Genomic DNA, 23129 nt, shown 5'->3' on the forward strand with positions numbered 1-23129 from the left:
CTGTATGATTTTAATAGATTCACTGCTAATAGGTTGGAGCAAACAAGAAAATTTAAAAAGAAGACATTGTGATGTTTTTAGGTGGGAAAAACCAAATTGGAGGTTTTAAAATGTGCACATATCATGGCAATCAATTCAAATGTGTTTTTATCAATATTTTCCTTTGAACTCAACTGTCAAATTCTGAATACGTGGTGTACTGCAAAAACCAGGAAGTCTCTTTACTAGGGAGAGTCAATAATTTGGCACATTGTCTCTGTGATATTAATTACATCATATATTGACTATTATGAAGCAAAACTCTTGAGTGATGTCACAAAATATGTTGAAATCAGTAATTTAGTAAGATATAGAGGTTGTAAATCTTGAATCTTTTTAAGAATTATTTGTTATCAGTTCTATTTTGAAGAAATCCATGAATATAAGTGTTACCAGACAAATATCTTCTACCAACGTGAATATAAGTGTTACCAGACAAATTTCTTCTACCAACATCTTTACCAAACATCACAATTATAAAAGTCTTTCTTAAAAGAAACTGCACATTCTGAAATATTTCACACCAGTATAAGCTTTTCAAAAAGTCTTGCACACCAATATCATTTCTATATTTTGAACAAATTCCAATCTGCTGGAAGCTTGTGTTGTAGGTCCTTTGAATTTAACAAAATGATACATAACGCTATTGAAGGAGAATAAAATTTGATCAAACTTTTACAAATTCTTGATCCTATTTTGCACCTCTGATTTTGTATTTCCATCTAGATGAGTTTTGTGGGATTTCTTGATGCAATACATGTCATTTGTCGATAAGCATGGGCCCATCTTCTATACCTGACCACCTCTGAACCCCCTTTTTAGAATTTAAAGAAACTTTCACAATATTTAGCAGATAATGCCATCATGCACCTCTTATTTGGTTTCTGGGAAGTGGAGGGGTATCAAGAAAGCATAATTTGCTCACAGTCTTACACATATAATTAGTTTTTTTTCTATTAGACGAAGACAATGCCACAAAGACACAGTTTATATTGATAGATTTTGTACATTTATAAGTAAAATATTTTCATGCAGTTCAGTACAAGAATGATTATATAACTCAAAGTAAACATGCTACCCTGAGACCATTTAGCATTTCTTCTTAATGGGGGAAAGCAAGCGATATAATATAAGTTGTAGGATGCATATCAGCTGGACATTATTATTGGTATGGCCGTTACAGGTTTCACTTATATATGTGCATCTTATAACATATTGCAAACCCTTTGAGTCAACAAAAATAATAGTCTCATGACCTTTATTCACCACACATTAATTTCCTATGTATATTTGATTGAAGAATAAAAGTTAGAACCACCCAATGACCATTTCTGTAATTTTCCAACAGCTATCTTTTTCAGCTGACTCTTTTAATAGAAAGTAAAAAATGAGATGAAAGGGACTTGTTGTCTGTTATTGGCATTAAGAAAATCATGAAAAGACCAGGAAAACCAGAAAAGCCCAAGACAAAAAAATAGTTTTCACTTTTATCAGTCATCCACTAATGCTGTGAAAACTACTTAGAATTCCTTGTCAGTACCCTGTACAATATGATTGTTTGGAAGTCAAAGGTCAGTAACTAGTTGACAGACAAGTAAAAGCATTTAATGTAACATCAAGTCATACATTTTAAACTAGTTCTGGTATTATCTAAGTACTGAATAAACAAAATCAGATATCAGAAAGGGAACCAGTACATGATTTTTGTAGTGAATCTAATAATGCTCACAGATCAAGTTATAAAGCACTTAATGAAATTAACTTGAAGATAAATTCATCATAGATTTAAGACATACTTTCAGCGCCTAGGATGTATAAAACATTTCTAACAAGCACAGACACTCATGCTAACCTCTCAGAATAAACACAGGACTACTGGCAAATTGTCAAAGGAGTTAATTCTCCTTAAACAAATAATGAGCTCTATAACTTCCATTTTTCATCTTTAAAACTTCAACATATCAAATGGGTATCTCACTTCAGATGATAATCCATCGCTTGAGTGTTTGAGTAAGATAAACAAACCCTTCACGACTTTCACCTCTAGTTCATCACAAGGGGCTATCAATGTGTCCCTTCATCATTCATGGAATTTTGCCAACTCATAGGAGTATCTTCAAACTTCTTGATAAGACATGAAGAGAAGGCCAACAGTATTACTTATTCATGTTAGTTAGAATTGAAAGTTACAAATATAAAAAATGAGACTAAAATTTTCCCCAATGTTACTCAAACAGATAAATCTACAAAAAGAGAAATTCTCGAAGTTAAATCTTTACTTTTGTGAAAGTTAATTTAAGGTTAAAATAAGGTCACAGTTGTAACATCCAATTGAAAGCCATCAGATGTGGTATAACAGAAGCTCATGGCATCGAAATATACTGTTCAATTTTATCAGTTTCCTGAAAAATATTACACAATTTCTTTACTTGAGGGCCTGACATCCCTCTTAACACCATTTAAATCTATCTAGGTGACACACAAATCCATTAATGGTTATTGTACACCTCAATTTAGGTCAATTACACCTGATCATAATAGATTTTATGTATTGATAAGTTATTATGATTTAATTAGATATCCATTCCTTAAAAGTCTGCAAAACTGAACAATGAACTTGGCTAGACTTTAACAAAACATTAAAAGGTTCTACATATAAGTTTGTTAGAATTTCATCAAATCGCACTTTACATATACTGGTGTGGCAGGACAGCCTACCTGTGTTGTAGTAGGTAATGAGTCAAATCATGCTCTCTCATTACACTGGTTTTAAGTTTCAATCTACACATTATTAATTTATTGACATATAGTTATTTTCTAAAAATATCTCTGAAGTTCTGAAGTTATTGAAAATTTTATACGTAAGTCTTTCCACTTTTATCAAAACCAGAACAGTGAATAACTAATGATAAAATTAACCACAGTCCTTAAAGCCATATTTTAAATATATAAAAATAAAATTGTTTTATATTTGTAGATTATATCTATGAAGTTTTATTGCAGTTTATTCATAAATCCGAAAATCATAAACAAATGTTATCTTGTATGTACATCTTTATTGACCAGAGGCTATTGTTAACAACTAGTGAAGAGAGATTTCTCACCAAGATTACTGCACAGAACCCTGTCCTAAATACCTCGTGATAAAAGGATTACATCCCCTTAATTAGCAAGGAACACACACCCCTCGTATAACATACTGTTGCCCCTTGAAGGGAGACTTGGTGTTATAACAATTTGTATATTACAGTGACATATGAGGACACCATTGTGTAATATGACAGAGGACTTTGACCAAATACATTCTTAATTGATTGTTTTAACATTATATTCTATCATATAAGTATTACAGCTTTTAGTTTTTATTAATGAATTTGAAAGCCATCAAGGGAAATCAATCAAGAATAAAGTTAATAAAATAAAATAAAGATCCTTTATCAAAAATGTTATGGAGGTCATAAAACCTGGCAGACAGAAATGAAATAAAGAAAGTTAATTCAATAAAAAATGTTATGAAGAACATAGAAGCTGGCAGAAAACACTTTCATAAGGCACATTCACCCACTTCTTTAATGTAGGTACTTTCCACATTCAGGGGTTAATCAGAGTAATTAACTATTAAATGTTATTGTCCTATTTAAACTATTTTCACAGAAAGATGATTCATCATTAAATAAAGATATAATTATGAAAATACTATAGAATTCTTTACAAACATAAATATTATATTATGGATTGCTGGGGCAGGAAATTGAATACCTTTGATACAGAATAAGATCTAGTTATGTTTCACTATGGCGAGTCCCAATAGATTACTCTTTACTGTTGTTACTCATTTCCTTAATAAAACTCAATTCTGACTGAAAAACTGTCAGAAGAAATCATACGTAGAAAAAAGTAGAGCTTGCTAATAATACAAAAGATTCATTTCCCAAACTTCCACTTCAAATGTAAACAAATTAGATTTTTTCAATTATGGGTTAATTGGGTTTCTTTATTATACTGTAAACTGTAATTAATTGTCAGTAATCTGTGGTAGCTGTGAAGGAGTTTTACAAAGTTGGTCCACCATGGGATACTATTATATAAGTCACATATAGCTAAGAGGGTGATTGAGTAGTCCCAAGAAAATCAGTGTCACTGAAGGCATTAGCAAAACTGACTATGTATTTTCAAAGGGTAACAAACTTTCACCCTCTTGGATAGCTATATGTTTTTACTTTATTGTACTGAATGTTCTATTTTAACAATGGATATAAATAAATATCACCCTCTGAGACATGTGATAGAGTAGAATATCACCCTCTGAGACATGTGATAGAACAGAATATCAACCTCATTTTGCACCAATCAAAATACAGCACATTGCCACGAAGTATAATAATAGATATCAACTCTGCTATATAGGAACAAACTATATGCTACTATAAATTGGATAAAACAATAAAACTTACAAGTTATAAGATAAAAATGGAAGAAATAATGCTGATGAGATATTGACCCTAAACATATTGCTTGAATGATGTTATGACATTAAATGTACAGTAGTATGTCATTGTAAAGGAACTGACATGTGTGTACACATTATAGGATTCCACAATGTACAAATGAAGAGTTAAGAGAAACCAAGAGATTTATACATCCAGGAAACAGTAGCACCAACATATTACCTACTGCTCAGATTAAACTTGTTCTTTCCTGCATTTTCAGACACCATACTGCACCATATAAGGGCAAGTATTTTATAACAATATAAATAAGCCAATATGAAAGTTTTATACCTCATAAAATCCCATGACAAAACCTATTAAAATCCATAAAAACTCACACAATTTACATCATGGTACATATTGCCTTACTGTTTATTATTTATTTGTAAATTTGGCCACATCTTACGTGATGGTACATGTTAATACAGATTCAATTACAACACAGTTTATTTTATACATAAAAATGATATACTTAACATTGTTCTGAAGAAGTCTCTAACCTTTATATATTTTGAATAGTTTCCATTTCATTATACAAGTAACAAGTGATTTGGTACACTTTTGGGGATAAATATTCCTGTTCCCACAAGAAATCAATTACTTAATATGTTCTGTTAACATTCAATCAAAGTTAAAATGTATACAATAATTTTGTGATGTCTTTGCCAACATGTTACAGAAAAAAATGGCAGTAGTAAACCACAAATGAGCAGTCATGGAAACCCACAAACAAATGTAGATACATGTAGTAAAACATGTATTTAAGTCACCTGATCCCCCAACCACCACCCTTATCATTTCAAGATACTATGTTATTTTTAAAAAATCTAAACAAAATCAGATTCCATCAGGAACAAACCAACAGTCTACATTTGATATAAAAGCGGTCACTTTCTATACCATACCATATCGTGTACATCATCAATCTAACAACCAAAGTCTCAAGTTACTGATAAACAAAAGTTTACTATTTGTTATTGTTAATATCACACAGTTACATACAATGTAACATCTTGAACATTGAAATCAAACCTTCCCAATATTTATGGAGTAATCAAATGATTTACATATTATAATTCAATTTTCTATAGATTTCCAATCATAAATAATACAACATACATGAAATAATATACACAAGTATCCAGCTCTAAAGTATCAATTTAATGTAAACATTAATTGTACAATACAAATGCCCCATTTGGCTCCTTTTGGTCATTACTATAAAGCTATATGTAATCTTTTTCAAAAACCAAATATCTACACTCTAACACTTGGTTAATTGGCACATAAGTAAATTGTTCACGTGGACTTATTCGTCAGAATGTATATGAAATCCAGTTATTAAATACAGACAGATACTGTTACAGCATTATTTTTTTCTGAGAAATATGTGGAATGGTAGAAAGAGTTTTGACAATACCTCATGCAAGATTTCATAAAAAAAAAAAACGTTGGGTTCAACCTCCTGAACCTACTGCAACAAGGAAGCTCTCGGTTGTAGATAAAAATCAACACACCACCTCAACAAGTCATGTTACAATAACATAGTACAGTCAATAGAAAGTTTCAATATGCCAAAAATATAAAGACCAATTGTCAACATAAAAATGTATAATATTTCACAACAATATAATAATTAATTCTTATGATTTATGTTCTTAACAACAGTGATGGTATGAGTAATTTTTACTTTATATATTATCTACACCGAAACAGGACCAATCACCCTGATCTGACTACTGTCAATCTGACTAAAATTCTTATTGTCAAATTTACAAAAGAGAGATATAAAATGACAGAGCCCTCATGCCGTAACCAAGTTAAAATAATTTTCAACTGATCACTAAACTTCACCAGTAATTTTATCTTGTTTATAATTTGAAATCTCAATTCTAAAGATCAAAGGAACAATCAGTTGTGTATTGAAAGCTTAAATATGACACATAAAAAGAATGTGTATTGCATTAAAAGCCTAATACCTACCCCTTTAAAATCTTCTGCGTATTCCACCTGTTGAAATGGATCAGTTTTCTCTCAATACAGAACCATTCCACGAAAATAAATCTTCTTGCTTTCAATTGATATGGCAATTAATACTATTTCTACTTGTCCAAACTGAAAATAAATAATTTCCAAGTACGGAAAAAAACAGAAAATTAGAGAACTGTCAACAGCAGCCTACTAAAGTTTTTAAAGCTACCCCAATCTACCTGTGTCGCTCCAGATCAATAGAGTAGTATTATTATATATACCTGAATTTACCTGGCAGTCACTCATCCACGAACAAGAGCTACCTGACCATGTCAATATAGTTGGAAACTTAATTAGTGTTAAAAGAACAGGTCATAGGAAGTTATCTAATTTTTACTGAAGAGTACTCCAGAAGTTGTTCACTGGACCTTGTTCAATAATTCAATAAATCAAAACTCTACATTAATGAATTTAATTACAACAGAAATATCAGTTACAATGAAATTTTTAATTCAGTGAATTTTTCAAAGTTAAAATATGACATGGGTATAATGCCCAAATTATCAAAATTTACTATTGGCTAAAGTGAGGGTCACAGAGTTGTAACATAATGGTAGTACTTGATTATCTTTAACAGGTTTTGCAACTATTTTGGATATGCTAGTCAATTAAGGTGTTTGGAAAAAGTGATTTTCTGTGAAGTGTTTGAAAATGTCTTGAAGAATTTGTCCTATTCACAAATCAAACAAAACTTCGACTTCAATAGTGCTTATTAATTTTTTTTTGTTTTTTTGTTTTTTTTATGGGGGGGGGGGTGGGGCCTTGAGGAACCCTCCCTTTTGAGAACCCCCCCCACCCCCCTTGGCTACGGGTCTGACTTCAGTGAGAAATAAACTCAATATCATATCAATATTACTGAAAATATTTCATAATACATAATGGGTCTGAAACAGGTCTTAATAATGCTACCCCTTTTATCAGATTGGAAAGTTTGAAAAAACAAATTAATGCACAGTAATCAGTTCAATGCATTATATCAGAGCACACTTTAGTCAATTTGTTATCAAGAGTAATTATGGGAAAGAAGATTCTAGGGAAATGAAAAGATGTAATCCAGGGACAAAGACCAGGCATGGAAAACAACAAAGAACATTAACAACCAAAGTATTACATACAAAGTAAACAAAAGTAAATAAGCAATATAGACTACACTAAAACTGGGAGCATGGACCAGGTGCACTGTTAGGGTAAGTGTCCTCTGCTTTTCCAAAAACACCTGCCAAGTTGCTCATAAAAAGTTAAGTCCAGGTTAGATGAAAGAGGAAAGGAAAACTATGACAAGTTGAGCAAATTAGTTTTCCAAAAACATACAAAAAAACATATGTTTTTTAGATATAAAATCATATGGGAAACATATCTGCCATGTGAATTTTTACACATTTTTTAATATTTAATTTTTCGATCCTTTACACATCATTCATTTGTTATTAAAGTTCTGCATGGTCCTAGACATGTGAACATTTTTTTTGGTATAAATTATATAGTATCATCTGAAAATTTGGTAGCTACAAGTACATGTACTAGAATTATTACGTTTCAGAAATAGTATGGTGTCTCCTAACCCTTAATTAGCCTTTGTCCATCACATTCCAACACTGACTACTCATTCAAGCTAAAAGGTCATCAGCACACAAGCATAATACTATAAGCTTGGTCTAATTTCACAGTTAATAAGGGGCAATCAACCTCTAGATGTCAAAGGTCAGACATTTACTCATAAAGGTCATGAGCACCTTAGAACCCAGTATTATCTAGGTTATCTTAAGGTCAGATTTCACACTTTCATTGTAGTCAAATTTCACGGTCATCTGGAACACTAACCCAGTTCAACCTTGAATGGACACAGACCGATTACCTCATTATGTTAAAGCATTTAGGTGTAAAATGACAACTTTACATGTTGATACCAAATTTGAATTTAATAAAGTTTTAAATTGGATTATGCAAAATAAATTAAAATTTTGTAGCACTACCCATTTTCATTTTTAAGAAGTAGGGTTTCTAGAAGCTTTTTATGATAAAAACTTACAACATGTAGGTAAACCAATGACCAAGTCAAACATTACAATTGATTACAAATAACTACTAGGGAAGCTTCCAAGATACTGAACATGTGCTAATGTCAAATAACTACTAGGGAAGCTTCCAAGATACTGAACATGTGCTAATGTCAAATAACATTTATATCAGGATATATCCAATATTAGGGTATAATGTTGAAAAATACAGTCTGTATGTGTTAGAGGATTAAAGGACAGAGAAAAATGTACATGTACACAAATACAGCACATGGTATAAGTTCATGAAGACACTGCTTGCAAAACAAAACAATTAAACAACCAAAAAAAAAATTTTTAAACAGGAACAGAACAATATACATCTTTAAATACTTTGTGTGAAATGTGACAGTAATATTAGTGGTAGACAACCTCCAATAGATTTAGTCTATGATTAATAAAGCATGTCATTATCATACCATCATTATTTCTTAAATTTTTGTCAAACTTAAAAAAAATAAAATCAATGAATATATATCCTAACCACCTTATATCAAATCTTTTTATTTTAAAACACATATTCAAAAGGTTTTCTGGTGTCTCCAACATTAAGTACAAGTTTTTGTAAAATCAGAAATATGAGTAAAATCTGAAACATGCAAAAATTCACCAATCTGAATCTGACCATATACTTTTGCTAAACAAAGTCTTTTTAATTCAAAATGACCATTATTTGATCTCCTCATTACTGAAGACATTGGAAATATTTCATTAGAATGTTACAAAATTCAATGAAATCAAAAACTCATTTACCAAATGAAATGGAATAATAGGATAATAAATTGGAAGGAGTGAATAACCAAAATATGATCATGAGTGCCGAAGAATGCATAGATTTAACAAGTTAAATCTTACTGCGTTCTTGGCATGAGTGATCACATTTTTGTTATTCAGGATAACCAATTGAATATCCTATTTATTATATAGAATTCCTCAATTATTTGTTGCTATTTTCAACATAAATTTCAAATTTTGTGAACAGCGGATTGATTTCAAAGTTGTGATATTTTGGCAAGAGAAAGTCCGAGAGTGAAATTACCAAATTTATTTCAGTGTGATTATCGAAAATTATTTCACTGGGAACATTCGATAAAACAATGCTATCTATATAATAAAACATTGTCTCAATGGCACAAATAGTAAAACTACATTGTCAAAGTTGTTGGTTATTGTATTACCATGTTTCACCCACTGCCTGATTCTTACACACACACACACACAATACATGCACTAAAATCATTAATCCTTCATTTCCTTCACTACAATCAATCATGGAATCACTACTTTAGTTAATCCTAGAACCACCTGAGCATTTCAGATCTGTGAGGGTCTGCTTGATTATAGAATATACAAATTATTTATACTCACAAAAAGATGATTTCATCCTGACTTTGTAACTGTCACCTCAGATATCTGCAAAAGGATAAAAACAAGAGGCTCCCAGCAGCCTGAATCGCTCACCTGGTTAATGTCTTTCAAGAACAATAACTCTAACAAGGAATTGTGACAATTTTGACTAAATGAACACTTTGGTAGGACTTATCAGAAGTATTATTTCATCAATAGAAAGTTTCATTCTACTTACTATAGTTTTTGAGATATTGGCTGAAAACTGCTAAAACAAAATTTTTGGCATTTCGAGGGCAATAACTCTCACAAGGAGTCCAAAAAATTTGATCCCTACAAACTTTTATAAGTCGTATCATACAGATCATTTCAGTATTTTAAATTTTTATTCTATCTATCATAGTTTTCAAGATATTGGCTGAAAACTGTAAAAAAACATCATTTTTCACCTTTCAAGTGCAATAACTCTTACAAGGACACGTCTGACAACTTTGATCCTTGGAGACTTTAGTATGCCTTATGATAAGGATCATTTCAGCAATAAAAAGACTTTGGGTAAACATTAGTTTTGGAGATATAAGCAAAAAAACTACTGTCTGACCCCTATGTTCTATTTTTAGTAAAGGTGGCCATGTTTTTTGACGTATCAAAAATCCCCACATTAGTTCTATGCAGGATACCCAAAGGAACATTTAAATCAAGTTAGGTTCCAACTGGTCAAAAAGTTTCAGAGGAGAAGAAGATTTAAAAAAAAAAATAACATTAAAAATAGCCAAAAAAAGTTGAAAAAGGGTAACAACTCCAACATGACTTAACAGATTACAACGAAAATTTGACAACAGATAGATCTCATCATGCTGAACACTTTTACTCTGTCAAAATTTGGCTTACCCTAACGGTTTTGTAGGTATATGCGAACAAACTACTGTCTGACTCTCATGTTCTATTTTTAGTAAAGGTGGCCTTGTTTTTCGACTTATCAAAAATCCCCATATCAGTTCTATGCAGGATACCCCAAGTAAAATTCATACCAACTTAGGTCCCAATGGATCTAGTAGTTTCAGAGGAGAAGAGTTTTGTATAGTTGTTAATGACAGACGACGACGACGATGGCCACCAAGTGATGGCAATAGCTCACTTAACCTTTGGCTAGGTGAGCTAAAAAGTGTTTGTAAAATGTAAACAAAATAACTTAGAAGCATGTAAAGGTCATGGAAGGTCAACTTGTTCCTACATTTTACAGTACACATCCATCCATGCCTAAGTTGACATTAAGGTCATGTTTTATGGAAATTTTAAAAATCTAAAATGCAAAGTAGCCCATTACAATACTTCATATGTCTTTTTTTTTTACTTTAATAATCACTATTTGTCATAACTGACTACCACAAAAATTTACAAGATCATGTACATCTTCAGGTAATTGTCAGATTGTAGTCCTCAAAGTCATATACCACACAATGTTATACTACAGTAATTCAATGTCTGTTAGGGAAAAACAATTTGTAATGTAAAAAACAGCCATTGAAGTAAGGTCCTGAGACTTCTTGTTGATAAGCCACATCAGGAGGTTACAAATGAAAAATTGTAACAATATCTTTTATACATACAGTGCAAGGAGAAAGTATGGAAACCCTAAATGACTGTAAGGCAGATCCTGGGTTGGAACCTCTCTTTTGTCGGAGATTTTTTTCTAATGTTAAAATTTTGACAAAAAAGAGCTAATACTAACATGGACCTTCTCTATTTCTGGAAACCCACTTTCAAAAATTTCTAGATCTGCCCTGCTTAGTATTACCATATTGTGACAATGAGAGCTACAGGGTCTGAAGTTGGAAAACTGCTTTTTACAACATACAGAAAGCAGATGCATTAATTTAACAAGCATTAGCCATATGTAAATTTTTACATGTTTCATAAATATAAGTAAACAGAGAAAATTGCATCATATGTTTTATGTGATATAAAAAATGCTTGAAAAACATATGTTTAGAACTAATACTTTAATTCATGGAAAAATGTCAGTAATAAAAATCTAATAGTAATTATGTTTTCAATTGGATTTTTTATACATAGAAAATATAATTTCTGTCAAATTTTATGAAATATATGAATTTAAATGCTTTTATATGTTCTTAGACTTCTAATTTCATATTGGCCCTTAACATATATTTCAATATGTTTTTAAGAGTAATCAAGGGAACCAAGGTTATAGCAGTAATCAAAAGAATGCAATCCAGGGACAAAGACCAGACATGGAAAACAGACTTGCACAACAAAGAACATAAAGTAACTAAAATCATACATACAAAGTAACAAAAGCAAATGAGCAACTGGGACTCCACTTAAACTGGGAGTATGCACCAGGTGCACCGGTAGGGTAAGCATCCTCTGCTTTTCTAGAAACACCAGCTGAGTTGCCCATAAAAAGTCAAGTCAGAGGTAGACAAATGAGAAAAGGAAAACTATGACCCGTTGAATAAATCAGTTTTCATGGTGCAGATGAATACATCATAACAATCCATGAGTTTATGATGATGACTATAAAACTTCTGTAGTGATGACTTCAATCTTGTAGCAACATAACCCTTGTAGAGTAAAAAATTCTTTGTTTAGCAGTTTATCTCTTTTTTTTTTATCTAAACCTGAAATTGTAAATCCATTCCTAAACACCAATATCCTAAAATGACTACATGTACTAGTAAATCTATACATGTAGTTACATATCACCACTATCCTTACTAGTAAATCTAAACATGTATTTACATATCATAAATACCCTTACTACATGTACTAGTAAATCTATACATGTAGATACATATCACCACTATCCTTACTAGTAAATCTATACATATAGTTACATATCACTACTATCCTTACTACATGTACTAGTAATCTATAGATGTAGTTACATATCACCACTACCCTTACTATACATGTACTAGTAAATCTATACATGTAGTTACATATCACCACTATCCTTACTACATGTACTAGTAAATTCAATACATGTAGTTACATATCACCACTACCTTTACTAGTAAATCTATACATGTAGTTACATATCATCACTATCCTTACTAGTGAATCTATACATATAGTTACATATCACTACTATCCTTACTACATGTACTAGTAAATCTACACATGTTGTTAAATATAATCAGTACCCTTACTACATGTACTAGTAAATCTATACATGTAGTTACATATCATTACTATCCTTACTACATGTACTTGAAAATCTATACATGTAGTTACATATCATTACTATCCTTACTACATGTACTAGTAAATCTATACATGTAGTTACATATCACCACTACCCTTACTATACATGTACCAGTAAATCTATACACGTAGTTATATATCACCACTATCCTTACTAGTAAATTTATACATGTAGATACATATCAATACCCTTACTACATGTACTAGTAAATCTACACATGTAGTTACATATCATCACTGTCCTTACTACAAGGTCTAGTAAATCTATACATGTAGTTACATATCACCACTATCCTTACCAGTAAATATGTACATGTCGATACTTATCACCACTATCCTTACTAGTAAATTTACACATGTAGTTACATATCATTTCTACCTTTATTACATGTACTAGTAAATCTATACATGTAGTTACATATCATCACTATCCTTACTAGTAAATCTATACATGTAGTTACATATCATCACTATCCTTACTAGTAAATCTATACATGTAGTTACATAAGTTACTATACATCTACAACTAAATATATATGTTACAGGGCAAATTATAATCCAGTAGGATCTGGAATACCCTCAAATTAGAATTCCAATTTGCCCTGGATTTAACAAGTGTAAATTAGAATTCCAATTTGCAATAGGGGGATTCTTGATCCTACATAGCTTTGAGTTTGAAAGAGTAATCAAGGGAACCAAGGTTATAGCAGTAATTAAAAGAATGTAATCCAAAGACAAAGACCAGACATGGAAAACAGACATGCAAAACAAAGAACATAGAGTAACTAAAATCAGAACATCAAAGATTAAGGTGAAATTTTATGTGCTTAGGAGAATTTCCTGGTAAATTAAAGAAACAAAAATCATTGTTTTATTTACTTTTACATGATTTAATAAGTTGGACAGTCAAATTAAAGATTTTTGTGTATTTGACTAGATTATGGTTTTAAACCAATTATCTCTTATGCTTTCTGTGATTGGTATAAGCGAAATAACATTTGTGTTTAATCCTTTGATCATAGATCAAAAGTCATTAGATGAATTAACGCACATTCAAGCACGTCAGAAAAATCAGTCTGTAAAAAAAGACTGTCAGCTTGCATCTGATTGCATCTGTAATGGAAAATGTCTAACCTTAAAATGCTCATGCTGAAAGTCCAAAAACACTTGCTCCACAAAATATCACAAACAAAACATAACAGAAAAATGTTGTAATAATTGAGATGTCAATGTTCTGATATTTTATTGTTTTATAGTTTTCCATAACAAAATTTTGTAGTTTGATGTAATAAATTATAATTCACTGAATAGAATATGTTTGAAATGAAATATTTATATCAACATTCAACATTTTTTCATGCATCATAAGCATATTTTACTTTCATAATTTTCAGTAATATCCAGAATCTCCCTGACTTTTAAATCTAGTGTGATTCCAGATCCTACTCAAATTTAGTAGGATCTGGATTGCTACAAGGGCAAATATAGATATCCCAATTTGTCCAAGGAGAAATTAGAATTCCAATTAGCCCTAAGAGGATACCTGATCCTACTAGATTTGCCCTGTAACATGTACATATAGTAACATATTAACCACAACTATTCCATTGACAAAAATTTCTTACTCTTCCCACATAGTGTATTCCCTGGATTTCTTTCCAAGGTCAAAGGTCACCTCACAGTTACTTATGTCTACCAGACTGTTCAATTCTTAATAAATAGCTTTTAAAGATAAATTTGTTATTATTCCAGTGAAGTGTTCAGGATTTAGAGGTATCCTACTGTGACTTAGGAAAAATTGTTCATAGTTTTATAACTTAAAATTCATCATTGTATATACTTGTAATACTTTAAACAATAGTAAGCCATATTCTATGAACAATCAAAGATCAATGTTAAAAGTCCTTTAAACAAGATATCTTCTACTATTTCTTTGTTCTCCTGAGCATCATTACTTTGGAAGAGTTTCTGAAGTTATTTCAGGTTCACATATTCCATCATTGACAACTTCCAAGTTACTGCAGGTGATGTGTCTGGATTAAACAATTGATAACCATCAATTTGTATAAAAGATCAGTGTTTTGGAATTTCAGAATTTTTTTTATTTTTCACAGAAAAGTTATGCATGTTATGAAGAAGATAGTTACTTGTTTCCATGGCAAATTGACTTAATAAGATATGTAACAAGAAAAGATGCTTGTTGTTAAAGTGGAAAGAGAAAAATTAAAATGCATTCAAAGTCAAATTCAGAAGTAATGGATAAATATTTAGACTAAGACATAAAAATGTAAGTTTCAGATTAGTTTTATCAACATCTTAGTCTTATACCTCAAACAAATTCAATGAATCAAAATGTCAGTGTAGTATGTACATCTACACTTCATATTCAGTGGAGCGCGTCCATGAGGTTTTTTTATTGTTGAAACATGCTAAAAAAGTTTAAAGTCCATTATTCCAATAAAATTTAGTCATATCAAAATGGCAGTGTATTGTACGCACATCTACACTTCATAGCAACACACCATATCAAATATAAAAAAAATCCAAGCGGTCTCTGCACATGACACATAAGATCTTGTATTGTTGAAATATTTGTTTAAATAGTCTGTTATATAACTCCATCGAAATTCACTGAATCAAAATGTCAGTGTAGTATGCACATCTACATTGCATAAAAATACACCATACCAAATATCAAAAGAATCCATCCAGCAGTTTCAGAGAAGGTGCATCCAATTTTAAGGACCTCTCCGGTGAAAATATGCCTACCATTACCATGTCCCTCCATCACTTCATGGCAGGAAACAAAATGAAATTAGAAATGTAAATGAGACAGGAGCATGCTACTCATTAATAAAGGGAGGGTATCACAAGGACATGACACCCATTAGTAAAAGGAGGGGTAACAAAAGAGCATGCCACCCCATTAGTAAAGGGAGGGGTATCACAAGAGTATCACACTAAATGGTAATGGGAGCGGTATTTGTAAGTCTGTTCACATTTACCTTAGACTATTCCAAACTATACTGCTCATCACTTTTAAGTCATTCTTCTATTTGGTCAAAAGTATAATGTATGGTCCTGGCCTACAAAACTAAATAATACACCAAAGATCTGGACCAATTCAAAAGGCATTTATCTTTACAAAGATGAAATCTTTAACACCGTATACCAACTTTGGGGTCTTCTTTGTTTGAAGAGAATACACATCTGTTTATATAGTAGTTGACACAGACTGTAACCCACTATTTCTAGCAGAGAATCTCCATACCTATTCAGAACATGTGTAGTTACAAATAAACATAGAGTGAGTAAAGAAAAACGTGGATTAAAGATGTGTTTACACAAACCAAGGTTCTTTGTAAAATATTTGACAAAACAACTTAAGTAGTTACAACAATTTAAGGAAATAATATGGTATCTTCATTTGTATACCTTTGGTAAATGTGGAAATTAAACCACAGCACAATCTGAGTTAATTACATATGTTGCAAATTGACAATGTTCAAAGTGCTCTTTATTCAAATTTTATCAATTTCATGATGATAAATAAAAAATTTAAATGAACAAATAGTTGAAATCCATTTCTTTGTATTATTTACAATGTATAGTTTATATAAGACTTCTCAATACCAGTTGTAAATCTGGAGAATTTATCTGTTCTATTGTAAACAGTATGAATATCTCTGACAAGGACAAACTTCACACATAATTAAAAAGTATACTTCAATGCTGATTTCAGTGTACAAGCTAATCTTTACAATGATAATACATGTATCAACCATGTGTCAAAGTATTCTTTTTATTCATGTCTTAGTTGAAATACATTTTATTGTCTGTTCCATGTATATTCCCCTCATATGTTTTTTAAGGCTGGTCCTATGGGCATCATCATTTTGCACCAACTGAAAACAAAAAGTAGTCAAATAGTGCAAAAAAAAGACAACCAATTGTGCCAGTTAACCTGTAAAATATCTTTAGAGGTAGTGATATCAAATATTTCACAAACAAATATGAAAACAAGCATTCTGAGAGTATTACAAAACAATGCATAGTCCACTATCAGCTGTTTATATCACTGACCCAAATACTACTTTGGATCATCAAGTATAAATGACAAACTGAAGAAGTGACCTTGATTTTGAAACTTTGGCAAAAACCAGCAAAGTGGATCAATGTTTACTTGATCTGTAACTCATCAGGGTAGACTCACACACCAAAAATCAGCTCAATATCTGCAAGCGTTTAGAAAAAAATGCGGAAAACTTAAATTTCGGTTAATTTTTCAAAGTTCAAAAGCCATAACTCGGACAAATTCAGTGAAGCGGAATGAAACATACACTTGATCTGTAACTCATCAAGGTTGACTAACATACCAAAAATAAGATTAATATCTGCAAGGATTTAGAAAACAAGTGTGGAAAACTTCAATTTTTTTCTGGACAGACAGAGAGACCAACTGCAAAAGTGCTCAAGCCAGAAGGGGACTAATAAAATATAAATTAAGAATACATCTATACAAAACTAAAAGATGTAATCCATGGACTGACCAATAAAAAAGTGTGATTAAAAAATATTCACTAAACAATTATAATTGAAGGAAGAAAAACCTTCATTTTATGTCTCAGTAACAATGAATACCTTTTGATGTGGTAGAGCTTAATCTGAGGCTCTCAAAAACACAAAAAGCTGTATGGGTTCTAGAAAATTAGGGACTAAATGGTGTAGTGTCATTGCCTCTGCAGTAACCCAGGAGTAAGGCACAGTAATAAATGGTGTAGTGTCAATACTTCTGCAGTAACCCTGGAGTAAGACACAGTAATAAAATGGTGTAGTGTCAATACCTCTGCAGTAACCCAGGAGTAAGACACAGTAATAAAATGGTGTAGTGTCAATACCTCTGCAGTAATCCTGGAGTAAGGCACAGTAATAAAATGGTGTAGTGTCAATACCTCTGCAGTAACCCTGGAGTAAAGCACAGTAATTAAATGGTGTAGACTGGAGTAAGGCACAGTAATAAAATGGTGTAGTGTCAATACCTCTGCAGTAACCCCGGAGTAAGGCACAGTAACAAAATGGTGTAGTGTCAATACCTCTGCAGTAACCCTGGAGTAAAACACAGTAATTAAATGGTGTAGACTGGAGTAAGGCACAGTAATAAAATGGTGTAGTGTCAATACCTCTGCAGTAACCCCGGAGTAAGGCACAGTAACAAAATGGTGTACTGTCAATACCTCTGCAGTAACCCTGGAGTAAAGCACAGTAATTAAATGGTGTAGACTGGAGTAAGGCACAGTAATAAAATGGTGTAGTGTCAATACCTCTGCAGTAACCCCAGAGTAAGGCACAGTAACAAAATGGTGTAGTGTCAATACCTCTGCAGTAACCCTGGAGTAAAACACAGTAATTAAATGGTGTAGACTGGAGTAAGGCACAGTAATAAAATGGTGTAGTGTCAATACCTCTGCAGTAACCCCGGAGTAAGGCACAGTAACAAAATGGTGTAGTGTCAATACCTCTGCAGTAACCCTGGAGTAAAGCACAGTAATTAAATGGTGTAGACTGGAGTAAGGCACAGTAATAAAATGGTGTAGTGTCAATACCTCTGCAGTAACCCCGGAGTAAGGCACAGTAACAAAATGGTGTACTGTCAATACCTCTGCAGTAACCCTGGAGTAAAGCACAGTAATTAAATGGTGTAGACTGGAGTAAGGCACAGTAATAAAATGGTGTAGTGTCAATACCTCTGCAGTAACCCCGGAGTAAGGCACAGTAACAAAATGGTGTAGTGTCAATACCTCTGCAGTAACCCTGGAGTAAAGCACAGTAATTAAATGGTGTAGACTGGAGTAAGGCACAGTAATAAAATGGTGTAGTGTCAATACCTCTGCAGTAACCCTGGAGTAAGGCACAGTAACAAAATGGTGTAGTGTCAATACCTCTGCAGTAACCCTGGAGTAAAACACAGTAATTAAATGGTGTAGACTGGAGTAAGGCACAGTAATAAAATGGTGTAGTGTCAATACCTCTGCAGTAACCCCGGAGTAAGGCACAGTAACAAAATAAAATTATGAAATTTTTACTATTAAATTATATGGTACCAGTTTCCAATCAAGGAAAGTTTGCACGAACACCCCTGTCCTCAACTGATGCCACCACGTCTCACATCGACAGATTATCGTCATTAATACATCCAATGACTTTCTCATATTTCAAGTCACTAAGATGTTTAAAAATCAATTATCTATCATTATAATTACAGAAATTGTTCAGTTTTTTGTCAGATAGGGCTGGATCAATTAACCTCATTATAATCTATATTTTGTTCTCAATTATACCTTCCTTTCCTGTCAAAACAAGAATTACTAACAGTCAAAAGAAACTATCAAAGTTTATGTCTTAGACACAAGAACGTTATTAGAAACTCCTTGTAGAAATATTTTACCTTAACACTAGATAAATCATGTAAGTGATTAAAAACTTCAACCATGTTGACCATTATCAATATCACCATAGAGACACCTAAGAGTATATCCGTGTGAATCATCCACCTATTAATCACTATGTCACAATCACCACCCACCTCAAACCAATTACATGTACCATTTCCCACCCACATATCACCATCCAAGACAAACTAGTAAAAATTTACCCAACACGAGTCACCATGTCACATTCTCCATCCACCATCAACCATTTACCAACCATGGGTCACCATATTTAATTCACCACTCACATGGCACTATATGTATGTATCTCCTTCACATCACCATGTCTCATTCACAATCCACCATCAATCAATTACCATTAACGAGCAATAAATCACCATTCATCACTTACCATAAACCAGTTACCTCTCACTTAGTGGGACTATTGTTTTTTAAAAAAACACTTTTCAGCCAATGCTAAAAAAAGTAAAGATAAGATTTATGGAACTAAGAGCAAGTCTTTGGCAAATCAGGCCCCAGTACCACAACACTTTAAAAATACTTAAGTCTGAGAATATTCGTAACTCCTATGGTAGCTGCAATCAAAGTCTTTGAAATCAATGACATCACAAACAGTTAAGAAATTTTCTCAGACTTAAGTAATTTTTCAAGTTTTGTGGTGCTGGGGCCTGATTCTAAGTTTGTACCATAGGTGTATCTTTTGTAAAGGACTCTACATACATCCATCTTATGAAAGGTAAGAATCAGAAATAAAGTACAGACACAAAATAAAGTGTTTTGGCCCCAGGGTTTTGGCTCACTTGAACCTGTGTTGGGATATCAAACTGCATTACTGACTATTTAGTTTTGTTTATCCCACACTTTATCAATGGGATATTTGCTTTTCACAATATACATTTGTGATGTTCCTTTGTGTTAGTAGTAGTTTATCAACACAAAGGACATTTACCCTATTATCATCAAAGAACATTTACCCTATTATCATCAAAATCATTGATGTAACCAATACACTATACACTCATTTCACAAATTATTTAAAATTCAAAATTTTTGTAACACGAACACTCTATCTTGTGTTTAAATCCGTTATTCATAACTTGTCCTCCTTTTATAATAAGGACCACTTAACTGCTGAGTTGACAAAATGGCCCATTGACATGCAAGATCTATGAAGAGGTCATAATAGTACAATATTGGACTTTAAAGATCAGATGAAGGGTCCTAGACGGTGGTCTATGACTGTAAAGAATGGGCCATTCACCATGAAGGATAAACAATACTGATTTATGGTCCACTGACAGACTCTATTAGAACTTGGTGTCGGGCCAAGGAAGAGGAAGTCTGATGAACAGAGCTTCTGTGATGTTAAACAAAATACAAGATTATAAAACCTGATGACTACAGATGATAATTTTTAAATTTGTTGTTCTGGATAATAAGATATGTATGTAGGGGGACTTTGTTTTCTTCAACTATTTATAATAAGGTGTATATTTAAGGAACACTACATTTGAATATATTTTTATGTCATGGATTGGTTTTATAACACTGAAGCATTACCAAAAATTTACCTGTACTGGTGTGAGATTCTGATCCAACTCAGTACTCAAACTTTCAATTATGAGAGTGAGATTCTGAACAAGTGCCAAAACGGACTCTTATGGGAGTGAAACTCTGACCAAGTACTAAAACTTGCCTTTACAGAAGTGAGATTCTGAACAAGTACAAGAACTTCCCAGTATGGGAGTGAGATTCTGAACAAGTACAAGAACTTCCCAGTATGGGAGTGAGATTCTGAACAAAAACTAGAACTTCTCAGAATGGGAGTGAGATTCTGAACAAGTACTAGAACTTCCCAGTATGGGAGTGAGATTCTGAACAAGTACAAGAACTTCCCAGTATGGGAGTGAGATTCTGACTAAGTACCTAAACTTCCCAGTATGGGAGTGAGATTCTGACTAAGTAGCTAAACTTACCCTAACAGTAGATTCAGATCACAATAAACTACCAATTCTATGGTTGACAGTCTTATGACATATTATCTTTTGTAACACAGATACCTTATTCTTAAAACAAAATCTGTATCCTTTTACACAGATGTAGCATCCTGACTGGCAATGCATGCGTAACAAACACAAAGCTGCAAGACTAATTTGGGACATTAACTCATATTTCTTTCCCAAGAGTTTCAGGTTTAACTTGTCTCATAATAATGAGATGCTAAGTAAACTATATCCTGACCCATGTGTCCTTATGAAATCTTTCACATCTCTTGTTCATTAATCAATAGAAAAAAGCAAGTCCTTTATGCAAAGTAGTAACAAATTTCACAAGATAATTATCAATTTCTTACATAAATAATTTGAAATTGTCAATTAGCAGTATGTAAAAGCAATACAAAAATTAAATGCACTGTACAGATTATAAGTACATGTAGCCATCTCTCTTCAAGATAAACATAACAAAATCAACAGAAACATAAAACAAATTCAATTAAAACCTGTTTAACTTCATACTCTTTGAATCTGAACATAATTTTTTCTCTCATCTTCATTTATAATGAAAGTTTCAATTACTTTAGACATAAAAGTTCAAAACTACACAAAAAAAAACCAACTAAAACTACATCAAATCTAGTTAATAATTGAATTTGAAAGGTTAAAAGTTTAGTTATACAAAAGACACTTAAAACTCAATAGAAGAATATTAAAATGTCAGTCATAGCAGTAAATTGACAAATAAAACATGTGATATCAAGACCTCTCATGCCAAATTCTCTTACTGGTTAACCCATGATATTGACACTCAGACTGATTACCTGCATGTGGTATCAAACTCTCTGACTGATTAACCCATGATATTGCCACTCAGACTGATTACCTGCATGTGGTATCAAACTCTCTGACTGGTTAACCCATGATATTGCCACTCAGACTGATTACCTGCATGTGGTATCAAACTCTCTGACTGGTTAACCCATGATATTGCCACTCAGACTGATTACCTGCATGTGGTATCAAACTCTCTGACTGGTTAACCCATGATATTGCCACTCAGACTGATTACCTGCATGTGGTATCAAACTCTCTGACTGGTTAACCCATGATATTGCCACTCAGACTGATTACCTGCATGTGGTATCAAACTCTCTGACTGATTAACCCATGATATTGCCACTCAGACTGATTACCTGCATGTGGTATCAAACTCTGACTGATTAACCCATGATATTGACACTCAGACTGATTACCTGCATGTGGTATCAAACTCTCTGACTGGTTAACCCATGATATTGCCACTCAGACTGATTACCTGCATGTGGTATCAAACTCTCTGACTGATTAACCCATGATATTGACACTCAGACTGATTACCTGCATGTGGTATCAAACTCTCTGACTGGTTAACCCATGATATTGCCACTCAGACTGATTACCTGCATGTGGTATCAAACTCTCTGACTGGTTAACCCATGATATTGCCAG

At 32.4% G+C, this 23129-nt stretch overlaps 2 protein-coding genes across 6 annotated transcripts in view; both read right to left on the minus strand.

Moving 5' to 3' along the window:
• Positions 1 to 21467, minus strand: part of LOC148608741 (uncharacterized) — a 51902-nt gene extending 30435 nt beyond the window's left edge. For 4 of the 5 annotated variants that reach the window (XM_088595644.1, XM_088595643.1, XM_088595637.1 and 1 more), the window contains exon 1: positions 6513 to 6765. The gene's annotated coding sequence lies outside the window, so the exon portion shown is untranslated. Of the gene's footprint in view, positions 1 to 6512; positions 6766 to 9985; positions 10031 to 19847 lie in introns of those variants that run through there. The other variant, XM_088595638.1, reaches the window with a different exon arrangement.
• Positions 15752 to 19685, minus strand: LOC148608742 (uncharacterized). Its single transcript, XM_088541146.1, has 3 exons — positions 19641 to 19685; positions 18094 to 19147; positions 15752 to 17100 (listed from the first exon to the last, which is right to left on the minus strand). The coding sequence occupies exons 1-3, from the start codon at positions 19683 to 19685 to the stop codon at positions 17087 to 17089; spliced, it is 1113 nt and encodes a 370-aa protein (XP_088397272.1). The 3' UTR covers positions 15752 to 17086.
• Positions 21468 to 23129: the final 1662 nt, after the last annotated feature.

The sequence above is a fragment of the Perna viridis genome, chromosome 8, assembly GCF_037379345.1.
Source record: "Perna viridis isolate PV_CMFRI_1.1 ecotype Kerala chromosome 8, ASM3737934v1, whole genome shotgun sequence".
NCBI lineage: Eukaryota > Metazoa > Mollusca > Bivalvia > Mytilida > Mytilidae > Perna > Perna viridis.